Source organism: Anarrhichthys ocellatus, unplaced genomic scaffold (genome assembly GCF_004355925.1).
Source record: "Anarrhichthys ocellatus isolate YVR2014 unplaced genomic scaffold, GSC_Weel_1.0 scaffold64, whole genome shotgun sequence".
NCBI lineage: Eukaryota > Metazoa > Chordata > Actinopteri > Perciformes > Anarhichadidae > Anarrhichthys > Anarrhichthys ocellatus.
Genome location: NW_022280094.1, coordinates 3,197,717 through 3,220,432, shown reverse-complemented (window position 1 = coordinate 3,220,432; position 22,716 = coordinate 3,197,717). Strand labels below are relative to the sequence as shown.

The 22,716-nt window shown below is 39.2% G+C and overlaps 1 protein-coding gene across 3 annotated transcripts in view; it reads left to right on the top strand.

Moving 5' to 3' along the window:
* The window catches only part of LOC116397233 (ephexin-1), a 33,256-nt gene extending 12,513 nt beyond the window's left edge, over positions 1-20,743 (top strand). For all 3 annotated transcript variants that reach the window (XM_031872492.1, XM_031872494.1, XM_031872493.1), the window contains 11 exons: positions 238-488; positions 1,329-1,489; positions 1,608-1,760; positions 4,630-4,759; positions 4,937-5,011; positions 7,206-7,295; positions 11,442-11,605; positions 11,926-12,084; positions 15,398-15,477; positions 15,565-15,669; positions 15,763-20,743. In XM_031872492.1, coding sequence (XP_031728352.1) covers positions 238-488; positions 1,329-1,489; positions 1,608-1,760; positions 4,630-4,759; positions 4,937-5,011; positions 7,206-7,295; positions 11,442-11,605; positions 11,926-12,084; positions 15,398-15,477; positions 15,565-15,669; positions 15,763-15,983 — 1,589 coding nt within the window. In that variant the 3' untranslated portion in view covers positions 15,984-20,743. The remainder of the gene's footprint in view (positions 1-237; positions 489-1,328; positions 1,490-1,607; positions 1,761-4,629; positions 4,760-4,936; positions 5,012-7,205; positions 7,296-11,441; positions 11,606-11,925; positions 12,085-15,397; positions 15,478-15,564; positions 15,670-15,762) is intronic.
* Positions 20,744-22,716: the final 1,973 nt, after the last annotated feature.

The window sequence follows — 22,716 nt, the reverse complement described above, 5'->3', positions numbered from 1 at the left end:
TAGGTCTATGCAGTTGAATTATCACTTTTGTTAAATTGTGTGGGAAATGTGAAATAGCGCATTATAGCAAAAAGTTAACTTGTGTAATTTTCTTATTTTGCGTCTGTCCAGAGCAGCTGTTTTTACCCATCTAAAACACCACTGCTTAGTCACAGTGGTAATCCAGACCTTTGCAAAAAAAAAAAAAAATTCTACATGTGTACTTCATGCCTGATTCATTGTCTTTTGACTCTCCAGCCTTCCTGTACCAGGAATACCGGGACACCTCCAAGCAGCAGGAGATTGAACAACGGCGGCAGCGTGAGAACCTTTCTCCTGGAGTCCCACCAGGGACTGTGGTAGAAGGGTCTGGTGTCATGTCCCCTCCAGTGCTACAGCTGCAGCTGAGGAACAATGCTCGGTCACTGAGCTTGTGGCAGAACCTGGAAGTTGTGCAGGCCAGCGGCCTGCTCACCCAGTTACCACAGAGTGAAGTCATAATGCAGGAGGTGAGCAATTTTGTGCAGGTGTAGGCTTATATAGATATGTACAGGTTTTAGCTATAGAATATTGCATTCAAGAGTAAATATGCAGTACAGCTGAGGCTGTAATGGGAATGGCATTCATTCGGCAAGTATTTGGTCATAAACCAAAATATTTGACAAATTCAAATTTCGACCTGATGTTTGTTATGAGATCTCCACAGTGATTGCAATCCATCCTGATCACGAATGTCTGAACCAAATTGCATGGCACTCCATTTAACAGTAGTAAAGACATTCACTTTAAACCACAAATGTTGAATGTTAAAAAATGTGTTTCACTAAAACCTCAACCTTAGAGGAAAAGTCAGGGTTTCACCAAATAAGGTAGACTTCATCATCTGGGGACCATGAATGTTCATCCATCCAATAGTTCCTGAGATATTCAAGTCTGGATCAAAGTGTTGCACAGACCGTGCAACAGACTGACATTGCCATCCCTAGAGCCACGCTGCTAGCTGGACTAACATTACTGACAATTCTAGTGACAGTATAAGAGAAACAAACAAGAGATACATTTAGACTGACAGCTGCCTTACTCCAAAATAACTTCATGAATATTCATGCAAACAGATTGTGATGTTTCATCTTCCATTAACACATAAGTAAATGGATTACTCTATTACACATCCATCATTTAAATCTGGAAATTTGGTAGGTTTTCCAGTGAAAATCAATAAAATAAAAACAATGAGCCTCATCCAGCTGTGCAGCAGGACATCAGATTGTCATCATATCAACTGTTCACTGGGTATAGGGATCCTCGGTTAGTATTAATGTGGCATTGTGATTTGTTTTTTTGTCTAGGCCATGTTTGAGCTTGTTACATCAGAAGCATCGTACTACAAGAGTTTGGAGATTTTAGAGACTCACTTCCTACGTAACCCTGATTTAATCAACACTCTTAGCCAATCCGATGTGCATTTTCTGTTCTCCAACATCGAGGAAGTGATGAAGGCCAGTGAAAGGTATGATGAGGTCTTGATTAACACAAATCAGTTTATGATTTAAAAGTCTGATCAAGTTCTAGTCCAGCAAACAAGCTTTGCCTTATATCCCTGGATAACGATCTCTTAATAATTTCAGGTTCTTAATGGATCTTGAGCACCGAATTGAGAAGTCTATTTTGATTTCTGATGTGTGTGACATTGTTTACTACCATGCTGTGGAACACTTCGATGTCTTCATCAAATACGTCATTAACCAGGTGTACCAGGAGAAGAACTACAGACGCATTTTGTGAGTACCTACTTTCTAAATACATTGTCTTCTTCATACACTGCTCACAACAACACTTCGTCCGATTTGACTACTGATGATTAAGAGAGAGGAACTGGGAGAAAGAATAACATACTTCATACGCTGCTATTTTTTGTGAATGTTGTCAGCCGGCTTTTCAGTAGAGAACAGGTTTGCTTTTGATCATAACAAATGCGATGTGCAGGGTGTGGTTGACTATGACTATAATGCGTATGTCTCTCTTCATTAACCACACATACCTGAGTGAGAGGGTTGCTTTCCCACGCGCTGCAGAGGACAGGTTCCTCGGATGACTGACACTGTGGGACTTCTGCCAGCTAACAGAAAAAATGTCTGAGACCTGCTGGTTGTTTCAAAACTTAATATGAACATTTTAAAGCCTGCGACTGCGTTTATGAACTAACATATTGGAGATGCGGCACAAAGAAGGTATATCTATTAGATGCCATTGTCCATCTGTTTTGTAGATGTACAGTACATAATGCCAAGTCTTTGGTGTAACAGTCTGATCACACTCATATGGGTGTTAGGAGTGCCAAGCCTAATTACTTGTCACAAACAATAACATCAGTAGCAGTGTAGAAAGATTAGTTCTATCAACCTAGGAAGAACATGACAAAACTGTTCAAAACACGGTGACTAATTATCGTGATACTGAGAGGAGAAGAGCTGCTTTCATTTTCTCTCAGGTGTAAAGCATGTTCCTTCTTCAAACAGTCTGGTCCACTCTTATAGGTTTTTAATGCATTACAGGACAGATTATTTCTCGGCTGAATCAAAGGTAATTTACTCTCGAACTTCACATTCACCGTCATGATTTAATGGGCGTCACTGTTGTATCACTGTGTACCTTAAAGGACAGTGATTGTGGTATATTGTATTTTTCTTAGTGTCATAAAAGTCACCTAAAACAAGACCAAAACAAGTGGATTGATCCAAGTATTGCCTGTGGGGCTGATGTTTAGGTCTACTGGAAACTCAAAATCAGGATTTTTTTTGCTCGTCTTGCGTTCATTTCTCTCTTTTACTTTGATCATTCTTATTTCCTGCTCCAGATGCTGGCTTTTAAAACACTTTGGCAGTGTTTCCTCACAGGGAAATGCTGCTGCTGCTCTTCACTGGGTTTTCCCTTTGATGTATGATTGATAGACCGCCATTAGTCGATTTAGTGTGATGGGAATACCAACATGCAACATTACAGCTGAAACATTCAATTGACCTTTGACCATAAAACTTCCACAACATTCATTCCAAGTGACAAAGAAAAATGATTTCTGTGTGCAGTTAGAACTGGATAGAAAACAAACTAAGCTGGTAAACAATTTAGTGAGAAGCTAAGAGGACAGGGGACTTTTTACCTAATTAAATGTACAATGGCAGCAATATACATATAGTTCATGCTTTATAGCTTTGGGCAGACCAACAAGTTGTTATATCATTAAATTGATTCTGTCTTTGTCTCTCTCTGGTGAAACTCCTGGGCACACAGAGAAATACAGTCTTTTTGTCATTCATGGGGTTGCTTCATCGATTTGGTGTATGTGCCGTATAAGCCTGTCACAATCATATACAATAATATCTGTTGTTCAGGTTGTTAAAAGCTCATCTGGCTCAAACATACAGTTTATATGGCTGGATGCCTCCATTACCTTTACACTGTGTGCCATGTTTATGCATTGCCATAGCAACCTCTGCCCTGTAGTTTTTGCCGTCTTCTTGATTTGCATGTTATTGAAACACCTATACCTTCCTGGGGCTAATTGTACTAATTTTAATCATAGTTTTAGTGATCATTATCATTCTTGTAATCTACACAGTGTTCTATAAAATGCCAAACAAATTGTGATACATTTGAGCTGTCAATGATCTTTAAATTGTATCTTTAATTGTAAAGCACTTTGTATCTCATCCAATTTGAGCCTATAAATAAATCATTGATCAGCTGTCTGACATTTAACAGGGCTGTCTAAGATATCTCGTGAATATGTTTTTCAAGTGATTAATTGGTGACGTGTGCCACGGATGCGCAGAACTGTATTTATCCCCAGTGGGGTAATTTCATTGTATATGCAGCGGAGCACACACACACACAAACACACATATCTCAATAAAAACACATAGGATAAATGTCATAACAAATAATAATAATTATTGGGGCTTGGTGCTGGGAACCTCAGTCTGTAGTGGAGCTTGGAGGGGGTGATTCCCAGAGGGGACGGAGCAAAGTTCAGGAGAGGTGCCGAGTTCAACAACTATGCATATTTCTGACTTAGTGCGCACTCGTGTTTTAGACAGTGTCATGCATCTGGCCCCTGGCATCTGAACTTTAATTAGAAAGGTCAAAATAAAATGATTTTGAGCTCTTATGTGATTTGTATTCTTTACAGAACATCAAATGCTTACCAACAGTACATATGGACGGAATTAACTTCTAAAGTAACTTTCCTGTACACTTAAAAACACCTGAATAGATTAAAGATTCACCTCTTCAGTGGGAACCAATGGGCTTGGGGTTGCGAGCCACAAGTCACAAAGTACTGAGCGATGGACCAACACATAGTTGGCTTGAGTATTTTCATTCATTGGATTTGTTGACAATAGGAAAACACTAGCCTTATCCTTTAAGTGAGGTAAAGAACCTCAAGGTAATACAATTAAATCTAGCCCTCAACACTGCCAGGGTGATCTTGATCCATGGATGATTAGCAGAAACCTAACAGAGGTAAGTGTTTGGTTCTCTGTCTATTTCTGTCTCTCATCACTGTATCGAAGAGAGAGAGAGAGAGAATGTGTGTGTTCTTAATGTAGGATCAACTAAGCATTGTGTTGTCTTAACATGTCTGTCCAGAGAGGGAAACCAGGCTTTTCGGGAGGCCATGGCTTCACTGGAAAACCATCCGCGGGTCAGGGGCCTGTCCTTTACCTCATTCCTCATCCTTCCTTTCCAGAGGATCACAAGGCTCAAGTTGCTCGTACAAGTAAGTGTGCCAACATGAGTTCAAACTGAATGGATACTTTCTAGTAAAATGGCAAGATTCAGCAGTGAGTCTGGATATATTTTGAACACGACAAAGTTTCAGTCATAATTAGGGGTTTTGTGCCACTGTCGAGGCTTTTTGTTGTTGTTCTTTTATTTCACTTGGTTTCTTTCCCAGAACATCCTGAAAAAAGCAGAGGAAAACTCAGAGAGGGAACCAAACGCTATAAAAGCACATCAGCAACTGGAGCAGGTGAGCATCAGTCAAGGGGCGGGGGCCAAGTTGGGTTGAGAAAGGAAATGGGGCCAAAGGATTGTGTCAACATAATGATATGACTATAATTACAATGATATGACTATCATTATCTTGGCACATTTCTTTACGAGCAAGCACTGGATTCCCGGTGTACCACTGTATGATGAGTTTGACTTACATTGATTGTTGACATGAAGGATAAAATGATTGTTGCCATGATAACTTTCCAACACAGCGGTGCAGAGTTTTGGTGTCTGATAACCTGCCTGGTATCTCGTTGTCTCCCCGGTACCTGAAACAATGAATCTGAAGCCCCCACACACTTAGCCCTTTGCCTCTCCAGTTTGCAAAACCATTTCCTCTTGAACTGTTATTTATGTTCTCAGGAGGAATAAACTAAAAATAGATTAATTACCCCTACCTTGTTCACAGGGCAGTCACAATACACTGATAAATCATAAAATAAATGAGATAATAACAACAATAAGGAGCATGTCTCTTCAACTCATTAAAACCTTTTAAAACAACGTGTTTGCTTTGCTCTTTTTCCTTTGGTTGGGAGTTAAGACAGTGAAGCATAATTGTAGGTTATGACCAGCTCAAACTGGGTGAGGCCAGCAGGCGCTGTCAGCACCTCCGACATCCAGCTGCATAAAAATCAATAACCATTGGAGTTTGTAAATCACGTGTGATTAGTAAGCGTGACTTTGCACCCCATCTAAGTCACAACTAGTTCACAAGAACTTGTGCTCAATCTGTGTTTTCTACAGTGGCACCACAAAGCTCACCATATTCAGTGTTTCTTGACCCTGCAGAGAAAACCAATGGGATATTAGTCAAGAAAAGCAAGTTTGATTTGATAAGAGTGACGGATGCACTGTTTTTATCAGAATTCTTATTTACACCTGCTGTACAACATCAAACATTCACTGGGTCCAAGTGTAATTACTAGTGCTGGGCAACGATTACAATTTTCAATCGTGATTAATCGCATGATTTTCTGCGATTAATCGCATTGTTATGCACAAAGTTCAATAATGAATTCAAAAGTAGTGTATTACGCACTTTTATTTTAAAAGTACGGCTATATGAACAAAAGGGCAATAACATTTGGTTTGCAAACACTTTAAACATATAAGGTGCTTTTTAACAGCAGTATACCCTTTACACAGCAGCAGTTCTATCTCTTCACTATCTGTGCTCAGTGTGCTGACTTTATGTGAAACGTTCCACTGCTGTGCAACATGAATAAAATGTTCTGCGCACGTTTCAGCAAAATGTCTGTCTTGTGTCTTCATGATAGTCACAGCATGTGAATGCAGCTCTGCTGTTCATCAATATAATGCTGTAACTCCGAGGTGATGATGGTTACCCAGCGATGTCCAGTAGTCTAGTCTCCAGTGAGAGCAACAGCTGGTGCACGTTGTAACGCCGTCGCTTTTATAGTCCTCTCCTTTTCATACAACTCATGTATTCTTCTTGTGATGGTGCGTCTTGAGGCTCATACGTGCCGTTATTCGTTGCGATGCTAAAAACGTTCCTCAGACCGACATCTTCCACAACACTAACCGGCTGCAGTTTGTATCCACTTCTCTGTGGCATTTGTTAGCTTGTCTTGCTTTTGTTTATCTATACTTCTCCCGCACTCTGCATGCAACGTAGTCTGCCGAAACCTCCCTCCACCGTTTGTTTGGGTGATTTGCTGGCATCAACGGTGCGTATTGCATTTTAAAAAAAACTGCGTTAATGCATGATAAAATAATTGTCGTCGTTAATTAATGAATGCGTTAACGCGATAGTAACGAGTTAACTTGCCCACACTAGTAATTACCCAATCTCATTTCCATGTAGTGGAGTCAGAACTCAGATAATGATTTGAAGCAAGACTGACATTCTTGAGTCTTATTGATGTTTGCCATATCATACATGTTCTAATATTACATGCATGATTTATTTGCATGCTTCTGGTTGTGATGGACCATATGAACCACCACAATCAGCTGTCTCTTAAATGGTTTCCATCATAAATTACACATGCAGCCGATGTTTTTCATAAATTACACCTCAATCCACTAAAATAAACAATAAATGTGAATACAGCAAATGGTGTTTCTATGATATGATTTTCTTTCACTTTGAAAAAAATGCATACATTCCATGGATTGATGGTGTATATTTGTGTCTTCCCCAGATCGTGAAAGAGTGTAACGAGGGGGTGAGAAAAATGAGTCGCACTGAAGAGCTTATCAGCATTGAGAAAACACTGGAGTTTAAATCCAAGGTAAACAAAAACCTTTGTTTTCATGATGGCACATCTTGTCCTGCATCCATTTCATAATATGAAGCCTTGCTAATGTGGCTGTAACAAAGTGGGAGGAGACGGTTAGTAACAATCAAACAGTGAGATACAATAATGGTGTTAAGGATAAAGGGGATTTTGTTCAGACTGTAGCTGTGTCCCAATTTAGAAACCACCTTCTTCAAGTCTGGATTGAAAATAAAATAAAATAAAATAAAAATAATAAAAATAAGTTATTATTTGTTTCGTGTAAAAAATAAAGCTCAACACCTATAAATACACTAACATGAATACGCCGAGAATGTGTCTCCTCTCTTCTCTGACTGCAGCTGGGACTGCTGCACACTGCTGTGAGAGTAACCGCCTGTGAGTGCTTTGTGGCGGCTCACGGCAGCACCCGCTGCTCGTTCACGACAGTGCAGAACGTACGTGCTTTCACGTCAGAGTCAAAACACCAGAAAAGTTTCCAACAACACCAGAAAAAGTAGCTAGATTTGTCGCGAGTAGCTTTTGACAAAAAGTCGCCAAGAGGGTTTGGAAAGTCGCCAGATTTGGCGAGAAAATCGCCAAGTTGGCAACACTGGCACCGACTAAATGTGTCCCCAGAGCAACATTGGACGTAACAATGGTTCCTATCACTTATAAAACAAAACAAAAATCCATCTTCATAAAAACAAGTTGTACAAATAATAATATATAAACAAGCATATTAAAGCTACTGCAGATGTAAAAACAAAAGCAGTTCACTTACCAAAGGTGCTGTTCACTATTTAAAGACAAAGCCCATCCTCCTTTCTTTGTTAACAAAGAGTTTAATACCACGTGCGTTTTACTTCCAGTAAGAAGTCCTTCTGGATTCATGGACACCAGTGAAGACAGTTGAGCCTCCCCAGTTGTATTTCTTGAATACGTTTTAATGCGTTTGAGGCTGAAAATGTCCGCTCGACAGAGGCAGCAGATATTGGGATTGTCACCGCCCAACATGTCACGCTAGCCCACTGACCAATCACGTATGGCTAGGCCAGCTAGAAGGCTCTCACATGTCAAAGAATACGCCCAACATGTCAAACTAAAGATCTGATTGGTTGAAGACTATGACAATCAACAATATCGTCCCCATTCACTTAAACTGCAAAGGGATTCACTTGTGAGTCTGCAGGCCTCGGGCCTCTCTTCTTACCTAGAGACATAGGGGTGAAATCTGATTGGATGAAAGCTCTACTTAAAACAAGCTGCACTGGAAGCTGAGCAACTGAGGAAGACAGTAGCTGTGCAATGAAAAAATAAGCTAATGGGAAAAAAAAATATGATACATGTAGTGTATTTATGAAAAATGATTAAATTATAAAATAGCTATAACTTTGTGATTCTGTCTAGGCCAGCAGAGAAGGCTTTGCTGGCCCTGACGGCTCACCACAAAAGAAAGCCACATTTCTGAGAAATGTGGCTTTCTTTTGCCCTATGTTTGACATGTGGTTCATCTTTCATAGCCATCTGTGTCCCACAATCTATTGGGCACTATACCTATTCAAAGGTGTGAAGATTGGAAGTATAGCACAATCACATGGTATTTCCCTAGTAATTGCATTCAGATGGTCATTACTCAATGGTAAATACATTGATAACATTTGATAACCTTCCTTCCATTGTGGTCTACTACTTTAACCGAAAAAACAACACGAGTAGTCTCAGATGCATGAACAAGACCATCACATCATCACATGAACAAGACCAATCGAATATGCCACTGTACGGAGTAAACCAGAGAAGCTGCTATTAAGAGGGATGAGTAGAGTTCATGTGAACTACTGTATGAGCTATGGACAACCTATTCTTCTTTACATATGGAAGCCAAAAGAATGGGTGGAAATCTTGTGTTCATGACTAATTTAAGTTAATTATCTTGCATAATGTTTGTCACATTAATTATTCAAGCTTGAAGAAATAAGATAACAAGTATTAACAACTCTGTGTCCTACAAAATCACTTCTCAACTAAACTGCATTCTCAATTATGTTTCGAGGGAAATGCATCTCCTCCCAGATTACAGCTGTGTACTCTCTTTAGCAAACAACAAAGAGCCATGGCTGCTACAGAGACCCTTCCTGATATCCTTTTTGTATCACAAAGGAAGAATACTGTCAGATTCTGCACCACCCGAATAGCACTGATACAAAAATCCCCCTAAAAAGAAATTCCGAAGAAATTGTGATTGTATATGTGGCGGAGTCTAGCCCTCTGTCTAACTGCAAGTGTATCGGACGTGGTTTTTCATTTGCACGTCTCAATCAATACACATGTCTGTACTGGCTCTGTGCAGGCTCAGTGCCGTCTCACAGACGTAACTGACACTTGGAGTTTGTTTGGGCTTCAAGTCTATTTTTTTGACAATACACAAGTAAATGTGAGGCTGATGCCCAATACAAAGGCACGGAATAACTGTGTCTTTGGCAGAAGGTTATTTGAGAAAGTGTGAGTCGAGAGGTCCTTGAACACGGAGCCATAAATGAGCTCCTCACTGGGAAGCCAGTAGCAATCTATATCAAAATGATATGCTTATTCTACTTAATTATAAAAGCTATAGATAAACTAAAACAATTAAGTGAATAGATACAGATATGCAATAATGATTGCTGGGTGTGACAAGACAATATGATATACTCAAGCTATCTGTCAAGATGAGTATATCCGCAAGCCGAGTGAGCATCATGCCTTTTCAACATAAAGGCCGCAAGAAGAACCTAAGACCCGTCATAACAGCGTGCACTGGAGCTTGTCGTAACTACTCAGGAATCAGGAGACCACAATCCCATATTAGGAACTTTTCAAAGTAAAGGACACTTTGACGAGGACAGAAATGACTCTGGGGCAATATATTTGTTTAATCAGTGTGGTAGTCAACGAGCTCAATCACACACAAGCTTGAGACTTGATCTTTGAATTGTATTGTTATGGGGGGAAAGGCACTGGGGGGGGGGGGGGTCGCTCCGCCAGACTTATGTTTATGGCACATACCACATACCAACAACGTCCCTTGTGGGGGGATTTGTTACATGTCTCTCCCTCCCTTCGTTTGCTGTGTGCCTCTCTACTATCATCCATCCAATAAAGGCCATGATGCCAAAAACAAATATTTAAGAAAAATGTGTACTTAGCAGAGGTACAAAAAAACAGGTGAAAATGTATGCTGTGTTATTACTTTGACTGCATATGTAGGTAAGAGAGGAGAGAAAATTAATCCAGTTGAGCTGAATGGTTGATGAAAGAGCACATCTTGTTTAAAGAAAAAAACAAAAACGAGTTGTTGGTGAAGTACAGGTTAGTTTAAATGGAAGAGGGAAGGGATGTTGTGAAAAGACTGTTGCAACTGCTGTTGCACGTTGAGACCGATAGAAGGCTGTAGTACTGTTTGGTAAAGAGCCACGGAGTGTATGCTGTCAGGAGTGGAGACATGGTAATGCAATCCATCTGTGACAAACATCCACATAGACGTTTGTCACAGATCGAGAGAGGCAGAGATGCATGAGCAGCCATTTCTCATTGAGAATAATGCGAAGAGTGCTAGACTGGCCAATTGTGGCAATTGTGTGGATTCATTTTGACAAATGTGCTTGAGGCGTTTGGTTTTTAATTTTAACAGACTTTCAGATTTTTCAGAAGAATGGGATTATAAAAAGAAACAAATTCTTATTCATTTGGAGTTCAGTCCCAAAGGTTTAGGCTAAATTATGTTTGGCTCTTTGTGATTATACTGTTTTCCACAAAGCTCAACAGTTAGTTTGGGCCAGAGCAACCAACTGTTAACAAACCATGCTAACTCTATTCACTCATGTTTTGAGTAGGAGCATGGCACTCTCCACTGACTAACCAACCCAAATGCTCTATTAACTGCTAATAATCAGTGATACGTATCTATGATTAAGGACAGGTTCTCCACACCTACTAATGGTCAAAGAGGTCACACGAAACATAGTTACAAATGTAACTTACTATCCCGTATCAAGTACATGATGTACAAACTAATACATCAGAATGATACTGTGCAGAAACTATGGCATTAAAGAAGTTTTAGAAATTAGGAAATATTCCACTAACCCTGATTGGAAACTCCTATCTTTCTTCCTGTAGTCTGTGCCCATCATTTCACACTCGCGCTGGTTGCTGAAGAAAGGTGAAGTGCAGCAAATGGCTGGGCCTAAGAGCACTAGGACCATGCGGAGTCGTAAGCTCTACCAACCAGTCTACTTGTTCCTTTTTAACAATCTGCTGCTGATCACCAAGCGCAGCTCAAGGTAAGCATTTGGTAATGTATGCTCACTGTGAAATACTCAGTTAAACTGTAAATCCTTCCTACATGAAGCTTCATTTTGTGTTGAAACTGTTTCATAGAGGTGTTTAACTTCATGATCACTATGAAGGATATAGTTTGTGGTGCTGTGTAACTATTTTGCATTATACAGAGAGGTCTTTTCTTGTTTAGCCTACCCTCATTGATGTTAATGGACTGGACAAAATAATTAAACAGTATAATACAATACAATTCAAAAGCACCACAAACATGTGTACATGTATGTTCACATTCAGACTGTTAATTCAGTCAACTTGTTGTCAGTGGGGACAAGTTCCAGGTTATTGACTCATGCACACGGGCCATGTTGAGGACTGAAGATCTTGAAGACCAGGGCCAACTTCTGGCGAATGTCTTTAATCTGAAACTGCTGGAGAACCAAGAGGAGCGTCCAGTCAGCTACATGCTCAAGGCCTCCAGTATGTAAGTATCTGAAGCAGAATCAGCTTAGGGTTCCGCTGAGATGTTGAGAATGAGATGGGGTCAGCTGTGGATGGGTTTGTTTGAAAGCAAACAGACTAATCACGGTTATTTATGATATAGATATGTGATTTTAGCATGAAGCTGAATTACTATTAAATTAATCTGCTGATTGTGAACTGTTCAGAGGCAAGGCAAGGCAAGTTTATTTGTTAGCACATTTCAACATCAAGGCAATTCAAAGTGCTTCACATAAAACCATTAAAATCATCAAAACATAAGGCAAAAGTAAAGGAGATTTAAAACAATTGAGAACATTCATTGAAACATTAAACACAGTCATTAAAACACTAAAAAGCAGTGTACGAAATAAAATACTGTAGTAAAATGTAGAAATGCAGGAAATTGATTAATATCCTTGAATCTGGTTGAATTAAAGGCAGCAGCAAACAGAAAAGTCTTCAATCTTGATTTAAAGGAGCTGAGGATCTCAGCAGACCTGCAGCTTTCTGGGACTTTGTTCCAGATATGTGGAGCAGAAAAACTGAACACTGCTTCTCCATGTTTAGTTCTGACTCTGGGAACAGAAAGTAGACTGGTCCCAGATGACCTAAGGGGTCGGGATGGTTCATAAGATAGCAGCAGATCAGAGATGTATTTTGGCCCTAAACCATTCAGTGCTTTATAAACCAACAGCAGGATTTTAAAGTCAATTCTTTGTTGGACAGGAAGCCAGTTCAAAGACCTCAGAACTGGAGTGATGTGATCTTAGTGAGATCTTAGTGAGGACTCGAGCTGCAGCGTCCTGATTGACTTTTTACAGAGACCTGTAAACACACCTTTACAGTAGTCCAGTCTACTGAAGATGAATGCATGGACAAGTTTTTCCAAATCCTGTTGAGACATAAGTCCTCTAATCCTTGATATATTCTTCAGAACAATGTAATGATGATCAATCCATATAAGACATGAAAATATTTACCTATGTAATACATTTAACTTTAGTCCTTGTGCTTTTGGCCAGTGTTTTGGCTAAAAGCCAAATATTCTTATTAACTTTATCCTTGTACTAAACACATCAGCAGTGTTATCAAGTCAAAGTCCGCCTTTGTATACAAGAATGTGTTCTTAACAGTGGCGGGCCGTGCATTTTATACCTGGGCCTTTAGTGCTGTCCTACAGTTGAACCACCTCCTAATAACCTCATTATGACACCACAGCTACGGGTTATTATTTGTTTCAAGGGGTGTAACACGTATTCGTATTAAACTGTTCGGCTTACGAACCGAACAATATGTTTGAATAATACTAGTGCATTTGGAAAATGCAGTAGCTTAAATTGTGGGAAATATAATATTCTTTCGGTGGAGCCACTGCTCTCAACCTGGCAACCCACCCAATGTGCTGTCTGACACGCCCACCACGGAAGACAAACATTGTACTCTGGTGATGCACGTGTGTTCTGGAAGACACACTATGCTAAATTAGCTTAGCAGGAAAAAAAAAGGTTGAGAGTTTTCAGCACACACGCTGAAAACTCTCCCCACAGCGTTTAGCTGTTCCCTACCGATTCAAACAGGGCTAAAGTAATCGCCACACAATCCCCATTTCTGCAGACCATAATTCTTACTTTATAAAAGAAAACAGATACATGAATACGCGCATGACTGGATGCTTCGTCATCAACGGACAATGCATATAGTCAAAATCAATGTAATTAACACAATGACGAGAACAAACTCGCAAGAACCTCTCACATATATTTATATGACAACAAAGCATGACAAATCGATCCAGCAACACTGCAGCGCTAAAACACGCATTCTGCCACACACTGAAGAGCACGGGCCATGAACAATGTTAATCATATCATAAAAACGACATCATAGACAAATGAACACAGTAGTAACGCTACTGCAGGTGTAAAAACAAAGCAGTTCACTTACCAAAGCTGCTGTTCACTTAAAGACAAAGTATATCCTCCTTTCTTTGATTACAAAGAGTTTAATACCGCGGTTGTACAGAACATCGGTGCGGTTCAGTTCCAGCCAGAGGTCCTCCTGTGAACGTGTTCGTTGAGTTGTAGATCCACTCGGGTCTCAGCAAAAGTTTTCAAAAGCACCGTAGCTTGTAAGTGTCCTGTCGTGCTATGGTGTCTTGTTGCTGCCTTGGTTAGCAAATCTAGCGTAGCTCCAAACACTAAGACGCTCAGTCGCAAATAAAACCCATTCTTAGCCATAAAATGTGCAACGCTTCTACGACGCTGTCAGCCAGGAATACCATTCGTACAAATCCTTTTCCTGGTTGGCTCAGGGCTGCTAGCTGTGGGGTAGGCCGACCCTTTCTTACGATGTCCAGCTTTTCTGGAAATGTCCTTCTCCAGAAAGGCCAGTAACTCCCAAATCCGCTTCTCTTCCTCCTTCAGCCATTGAGTGTTAAAAAAACAAAGCTACACCAAGCAAAATGCTAAAAATGTCATGTCAATGTCATAACTTCTTACATATCTTTCAACTTGAACTCGAACCTTCCCTTAATCACAACGTTAAATAATTACTTATCATTCTCTAGATCAGCCTTTTTGAAACTGAGAGCTACTTCAAGGGTACTGAGTACTGAAGGGCTACTTGTTTGATACAAACTTCCTGAATAACAAAGTTGCACATATGATTATTATTTAATAATAATCATAATATATGTGAAGAGACTGTCTGATGACATGTCAATGTTAATTATTCCTCACAATAATTATTAACAATGATTGTGTATTTTGTTCAAAATCACACCTGTTATATTTTTATATATACTGTATTTTATCACTTCTAACATTTTTTAGGAAATCATTAACTGTCATATCTTCAAATCATGTCTTGTTTGTACTAACCACTGTAACATTTTTGAACAGATCATGAACTCTGTCCCATGTTTATACAAATTATCAGTTATGTAAGATTTAAAAAAAATCAACTCTTTCACATTTTTTAATTAATCCTATCGCATCAGTACTAATCACCAAATTTTGGGAAGTCTGGGTCACCTTTGCATTGCTCAATGAAGCCTGCATGCCGGCCCATCATGGCGGGAGCCCCGTCTGTTGTCACCAACACCAGCTTTTCTAATGGTACCTTTTTCTCCACGAAGAAACTAGTAAAAAGTCTCGTCTATAGCCGAGGGGGGGATCCAACGCGCCCCCTCCGAGGCGCGCGAGCATCTTCGGTCGCCCGCGTTCAAACGAATGATGAACATACCAAACAAGAACGAAGTTTATAAAAATGTATTAACCTTTAACTGGTTACTCATCATGACATCCTGTGAACAGGAGTGATAAGCTGCGATGGATGTGTGCCCTCACTCCTAACCGGCGCACACGCTTTATGTCAACTAGTGCTCACCAACAAGGTGAGACAGAATATCACAGCAACATTGTGAACAGTCCTCAACACGCAGACATGGAGATATGAACTAACTATCTGTGATATTTATCAGACTCTCCACAGGTGCAATGTATTCACTCATACTCATCTCAGGAGCCAGATGAACTCTCCATCGAGACGGCCGATGTTTTAAACCTCCTAGAAAGAACAGACGATGGTGTGTAGATGCTTTTATGTCCCAGTCTTGTGCATTGTTTTCTCTTTCCATCTCCATGTCATCTCTGGTCTTTCTGTGTCTTCTGTATTCCAGGCTGGATGATGGGGGAAAGGCTCCATGATGGCGAAAGGGGCTGGTTCCCTTTTCGATTAGTAGAGGAGATCCTGAGCAAGGTGGTCCGAGCTCAAAACCTGAGAGAGGCCTTCAGGATCCAGCAAGCCCAGAAAGGTGGAGGAGTTCTGCTAACTGAAGCCAGGATTGGTACAAGGGTGGGAAGACGCACTCCAAATTTCTCCAACTTCTCCAATCAATGAATTCATCAAATGTGGAGACCAATGAAGTAAAACAGAGAAAGTAACAGTGATGAATGTCAACATTCAGGGCCATATGCATAAAAAAAATGATCAGGATACATGTGACTTAAATCCCATAAAATGACATCTTGTTCTTTTTATTTTCACTTAGCAGTTGATGGTTTTAAAAATCCAAATGATCAAAACGCTTGAGGCAATTATCTTGTACAAGCGATGCTGCATTTCTCATATAAACGCATGCTGAAGGTGTTTTGTAGGCCCACACACTGTGGTGTGTAATGCATGGAGCAAAGCTCTCTGTTTGGTTGGGAGCTGTATTTGGGGATGGCAAGAACTCCAAAAGTCTTGTAAAGGAAGTGTAAACATCCTTCAGCTGCATGGGCATGTTTTAAAAGTTGTATGTGTTCATTTCATTGTAAAATTCCTTTCAACACTGAATTATACCCCACAGCCACAACACAAACGTTTAGGTGGACGGTGACCATGAGAGTTTAATATAAAATACAACACAATGAAATACAGAAACATCGAAAACAAAACAAAATACATGCAGTGCATTTAGTGTTTGATGAAATCCTATTTTATGAAAATTAGCAATGATCACTAAAAAGTCTTTGTCTACAAATAAGTGAGTTATACTCCCCCCAAAATCTTTTGAGTTTGAAACACTGAGTTGATTGCTGGCTGTAAAATGTGTTATAAAGGAGAACAACGGCAGTAGTCAGCTTAGCTTCATAGCGGTTACAAAAGTGACTGGACATCCATAAGAAAATCTGTGGTGTCAGCTTCAAATGTGTGCACAATCATGCAAACACATATGCCCCAAATAGATTGCACGCACACAGACACATAATATATCTCGTTAGGTTTGGTACATGCACATCCATATCAAAACTGGTATATGTCCCAAAAAATACATGCTTTGCTAGCAGAGACCCAAATCGGACCCTATATAACAGCTTGGCATGGTGGCTGATCAGAACACACACCCCTACCAAAACACACCTATAGTCTACTCACCTCATTTTATTTAAATGGAATCCGACGAGTCTTGTGTAGTGCAGAATCCTGTCCTGGTAATCAAACTCCCTGTCTCTGGGATAGTTTTGAATTATCTAAGTTTTTATTTCATTTAGGTTTTGACTTTCATTTTAGTTTAGTTTTAATAGTGTGTTTGCTAGTTTTAGTTTAGTTTCACTTTCTCAAAAAGGTTGTATTTTTTAAATATTTAGTTTTCGCTTTACAGTAGTTGTAGTTTGTTTTCGGGCCAGGTATAATGTTTTAGAAGGATGTAGCTACCACATAGCTATCATATTGAAACTTCATCCTGACCCCAATTGATTAACATTGGACCTGAGCTGCCATTTGATTTACTAAAATATTTAAATCATGCTCTTGTTATTTAATTAGTCTGCATGTGAAATATGTGGAAAACATTTTTTTTCATCTACTGGAATGTCAAGTCTGTTCAATTTCTGTAGTTTATTGTCACGAGAGAAGACAAAAATCACACCTCTCTCCTAGAGCTAATAATCTGAAGTGAAATGAATTCATGTTCATTTTAATTTCAATCATTTTTAACCAGGCAATATTGTTTCAGGAAAGATCTCTTTTTCTTAAGGGATATTGTAAGTTCACGTCAGTTTTTTTCAAATGATAATTTTTGTTTTAGTTTTGATTTTATTTAACATTGAGAACCCTGACACTCTCTCCTCTGCCACAGTGCAAGTATTTTCGAATTTGTTCTAACGTTAAAGGTGCTAAATTCAATATTCAGAGCATTAATACAGCAGCAAACAACTATTGTCTATGCAAAGATATAGAGGAGTAATGTCTACGTAGGCCAAGAATTAAGTCACTCTCCCTCTGTGTGTGTTGTGATCTGAGCTTTTCGGGCCTGACGGTTAGCGTGCCCACTAGGTCACAGCGGCCGTTCTGCACTGCTTTCATACAACGATTATAGCGCCCACTCTCTAGTTCCCCCTTAGGTAAACACTGTTAGCTTTGTTTGCTGGTGTTTGCCCTGTTAGCTGCAAGCTTCCTGCTTAGCTGACGCCATGTTGGGAGCTGTGGGAAGACAATAGATATGCTCTGAAGAACCGTTAAAAAGGATCTCTCTGCTCCTGCAACATCATCTACGTCATCTTGTTAGATCATTACTGTCACATGATGAAATAGACACTCGTGCGTGGACTAGAGTATTATTCCATTAATCCGTGCAAATAAAACAAAAACAATGTACACAGATAATTTAATTGAATAACTCATAATATATAGCTATACAGTATGTACATATAGCATACAGACATCAGAAAGTGTGATTGCAGTTTTATAGTGACATGTACTTGAAATATATATTATACTACCAAGTGCAGCTTCAGGTGAGATTACAGTTTACATTCCTGTGCATTACACATGGCTCCCAGCTGCAACAACGTATCTAGCACACTATCATAAACAGTCCTCTTGATTTTTGACCTGCCATGAACCTAAGCTGACCACAGTCTTTGTCCTCTGTCAAAGAACAAACTACAAACTAATAGTCACCTGCTGAGCCTACAGTATTTTCTAGTGAAAAGATACATTTTGTACGGGTTACTTCTTTAAAACTGTCAATACAACAGAAGTACACACACACACACACAAATACACACACACAAACAAGGGATAAAGACTATAAAAGCAGTTTAATGCCAAATAACTGCAATTTGTCGTAACTTTATAGAATGTATCAACACTATGGATCAGCATGATTGTAAAGCCTTGTTTGTCTTTAAATATAGTATATGTACAGTGATGCAAATATTTGATGTTCAAGCTAATAATTACTAAATAATTTCATTTTGTAAGATATAAATTATTGTTCATAAAAAAGCATTAATCAGAGATGTGCCTGTGTCGCTGATGTAAATTTACCGATTGCATTATTATTTTGTTATTTCTTTGGAACATACAAATACATATGCACAGCTGATCTTTTCCCTTTGTACTTTGGTTTATGGTAACCACCTCCCATTTTAATATTTACATTCACAGTCTGTAGGACTATACTAGAATAGGAGGCATTAGCGACAATGTGGGGCCAATATGTCTCTAATATTTATATTTTATTTTGGTGACTGAATGTTGTTGCTCCAATGAGTGTGTCACTTCGACAGTGGCTCCCATATAGTTTTAACACAGTATGCAAATACAGCGAATTCTACAGACCTACTGTATTTGACTGATAGACTGTAGCAGATCATGGTTGGCTAAAATGGAACATTTATGTATGTCTTAACTAATTTTCAAAGCATTTCATTATTACTGAGGTTAATGCAACATGTGGACATAGGTATTTTTTGGGGTACAGACACAATACAGGTTTTTGAAAAGCATGTAGGAACCAAACACAAAGTGAGGTTAAAATGTCCATTGAAACATACAATAGCTGACTAGAGCAGATCCTAAGGACACAAGATGGGATACCGTCTGGGCCAGCAGCTTTGCATGCTTTGTCATATTTCAAAACCTTAGTCCCTGCCTGGAGTAGTGCACCTGGAGTAGTCGGAATACTTTTCAAAATGATCCTGGTATTGTATTTTAGTTGACCTGATGGCTTTCCTAAGCTTGTACCAGGTTTAATTGTAGCGATCCTTATCCCCTGCTTTAAAAGTGGTGGTAATTTCTTTCAATTTGAGCTAAATATTGCTATCACACAAAACAAAAACAAAGAAACAGAACCAAACATTACTGCATTCCTGTTGTGCATTTTTTGAATTTGCATTAGGTGAATTCTCTGGACATCTAATATGATCGATAGTCATGTGATGCAGAAAAGAGGTATTGCTGAAGTATACTTCAATGTGTCTGCCGGTGATGGCATACTTTATCATTAATTTAGTGGGCAGTATATACTGATTGAGTATGTAGTATGCACTACGTTAGTATGCATTTTCAAACATACCCTGAGTCTCGTAAGCCCATATCCTGTGTAATACTTCTGACAAACTGACTGTGGACCATAGACACAGTCAGTTTGTACAAATGTACAAATCATTTAAGCAAACAATATTGTTTAAGCAAACAATATTGTTTGCTTAAACAAATCATTTAAGCAAACAATATAAACAATATCTTATATATAAAACATAGCAAGCAAAATAAATATTACACATTAATAACAAAAAAAAAACCTAAAAGTAAACAGAGTTAACCTATTTGGTTTGGGCGACGTTTGGAAAAAGGTTATAAATCACTGATCTGAAGTGGAAATAGCCAACGTAACGTCACCCATTGTTATGTGGACTATGGTTTTGAAACCTCGAGTTTGGCATTTTGTCTATTGTCATCTTGTTCTTTTTTAAACCAAAAGTGACATGAGGGTGGACCTAAGTACACCCGAATGCTATACATAACATTGTTAGGCGACCAAAACGTTAGAACTCACAGATTGAACAAGATTGTACAGTTCTTTTGCTGGTGCGCAAAAGAACTGTACTTTTGTGTAGTAACTCCAGAATCAGTAGAGACTTGTCAATCGCAAGGTAGTGATTCAAAGCTACAAGTAAAATGACTTGATTGGGAACAACAACTGGTAAAGTATGTGATGGTGCATCAAGGAGTAGAACTATGTCACTGTAGGTAAAGCTGAACTTACTCTACTCGCATTGCTACTCTGATGCATTCGGATATGATGTACAAATCATTTAAGCAAATATTGCTTTTGGCAATGATTCATTTTTTTCCAGATTCTCGATAATAAAGTGTCTTCTTCCTCTTGCTAAGTGGTAGTTACTCATATAGCAGTGCTTTTCATGTAGTACCAGTACCTGATTTGTGTGATATTGCACCAGACTGTCATGTTATTTTAGATGTTTTTTTTAAAATGAATGGAAAACCCATCACATTGGCCTTTGTACTGTCACTCACTTTGATTACCTGGAGTGTACAGTATAATGGACTAAAGATGGGGGGCTGGACTCTTTTTACTGACTCCAGTTTGTACAAGTCACTCACTAAACAGTGTCAGGTTTTCAAGTAATTTGAGTCACCGAGTCAGTCAGAGCAGCAAACTCCAGCAGCAACAAACAAGACCAGTTTGTTACACACACTGCAGCATTAAATAACAAGTCAAGAAAATCACTCTTATCAAGCAATAATTACAGAGTGATGGATTTCATGGTTAATCAATCAAAAGCGAGTAGTAGCAGTTGTTAGGGTTAGATGTTTTCAGGGGAGACCCAGACCGCTGGACTTTCCAGTCGCACCAAAAATGAACTGGATCCGGTTAACAATCAAAAAGTATTTAATAAACAAGAGAAGCTAGAACAGTTGCAAACTGAATTACTCTATTGATATCAATATGTCCCCAGGGCAGAGTTCTCACAAGGCCCACTAAATAGCCCAGCCCAGCTGGGCTACCCAGCGTGGTAACGGCGCGACCTCTGGCCAAAACCCTCTGGAACTAAGCCTATATTTAAAAGTCTCTGTCCGAAAGTTTAAATGTCCAGTATCAGCCTCTGTGATTGGCCGAAATTCAATAGCCCCTCCTGGCTTGGGGCAGTTATCATCTCAGTGTTTGGTTGAAGTCGTCCGGACTCCTCCTCAGGTTCTGGTGGTCAGTTGTCCACCCCTCTGTCCTCTGCTGCACCTCTGTAAAGTCTCACTAAAAATGTTCCCTTTCTGACCCTCAAAACTATTCATATAGTGTTTTAATACCTTTAGTGACTATACTTCTATGGTTTAATACATTCAATGAGTAAAATACTGTAACATAATATCCTCTACAAGTAAGAATATTGTAAACATAATACATTCCATAAGTAAATATTTTGTGACTCTAACATATTTTGACATTCTTATTATTGTGACACTTCTACTCACCACTTGGGGTGTTATTTAATCCTACTTATAATATTTCTAATACTGAAATCCTCCACACAGTCTACCAAAAGGGGACAAATTAAAAAGTTACTGAGTACTCACTCAGTAACTTTTTAATTTGTCCCCTTTGATTTGTGTTGTTATTGGGCTAGTAGTAGTAGCAGCAGGTAGGTGGGGTGAGTCAGTGAAGTCATTGGAGATCAGGACTTGTGAGACCGGTTCAATTCCAGCCAAAGACATTTGTTGCATGTCATAACCCTCTCTCTTTCAGTGCTTCTTTTCCATATCTACACTGTCACTTTCCAAAAGCCAAAGGCTAAAAGAAAATGTCTTATAGCAAGTCAGTGAGTCTTGGAACTCAACTGTTAATTAACATTGGTTTTGTGAATTGACAAAATAACAAAAAATAAATATTGGCCATTGGCAGGTGCTGATGTTTGAAAAGAATAAGGAATGTGTTGTGTACTTTACATTTCATAAAAGATACAACATAGTGGCGAGTCTTTTTCTCCAAGAAAGATCTAGACGATTACATCACTTCAATTTCAGACAGGTACCTGGTAGGTAACTCAGTAGTTGCCTAGTTGAAATGGCAGACAACTAGTGATCAGAGTGGTTGGAATCTCCCCAGCATGATCACACAGACATAGTGAAAAGCCTATAATGACAAAAGACCTAATTGACTTTCCATTGGTATTGTTTCTGTGGTGTCGGGTCACCACCACATACAGTGCTGTTAAGAGGTCATGGTCATTTCACATACTTCTTTGAGATCTGGCTGAATCTCCCAGTTTCACTTGTTGTATCACTACTAGTGTTCAATACATCCTAATACAGCAGTTTGGCATAATTTTGAGCCATTTTGAGA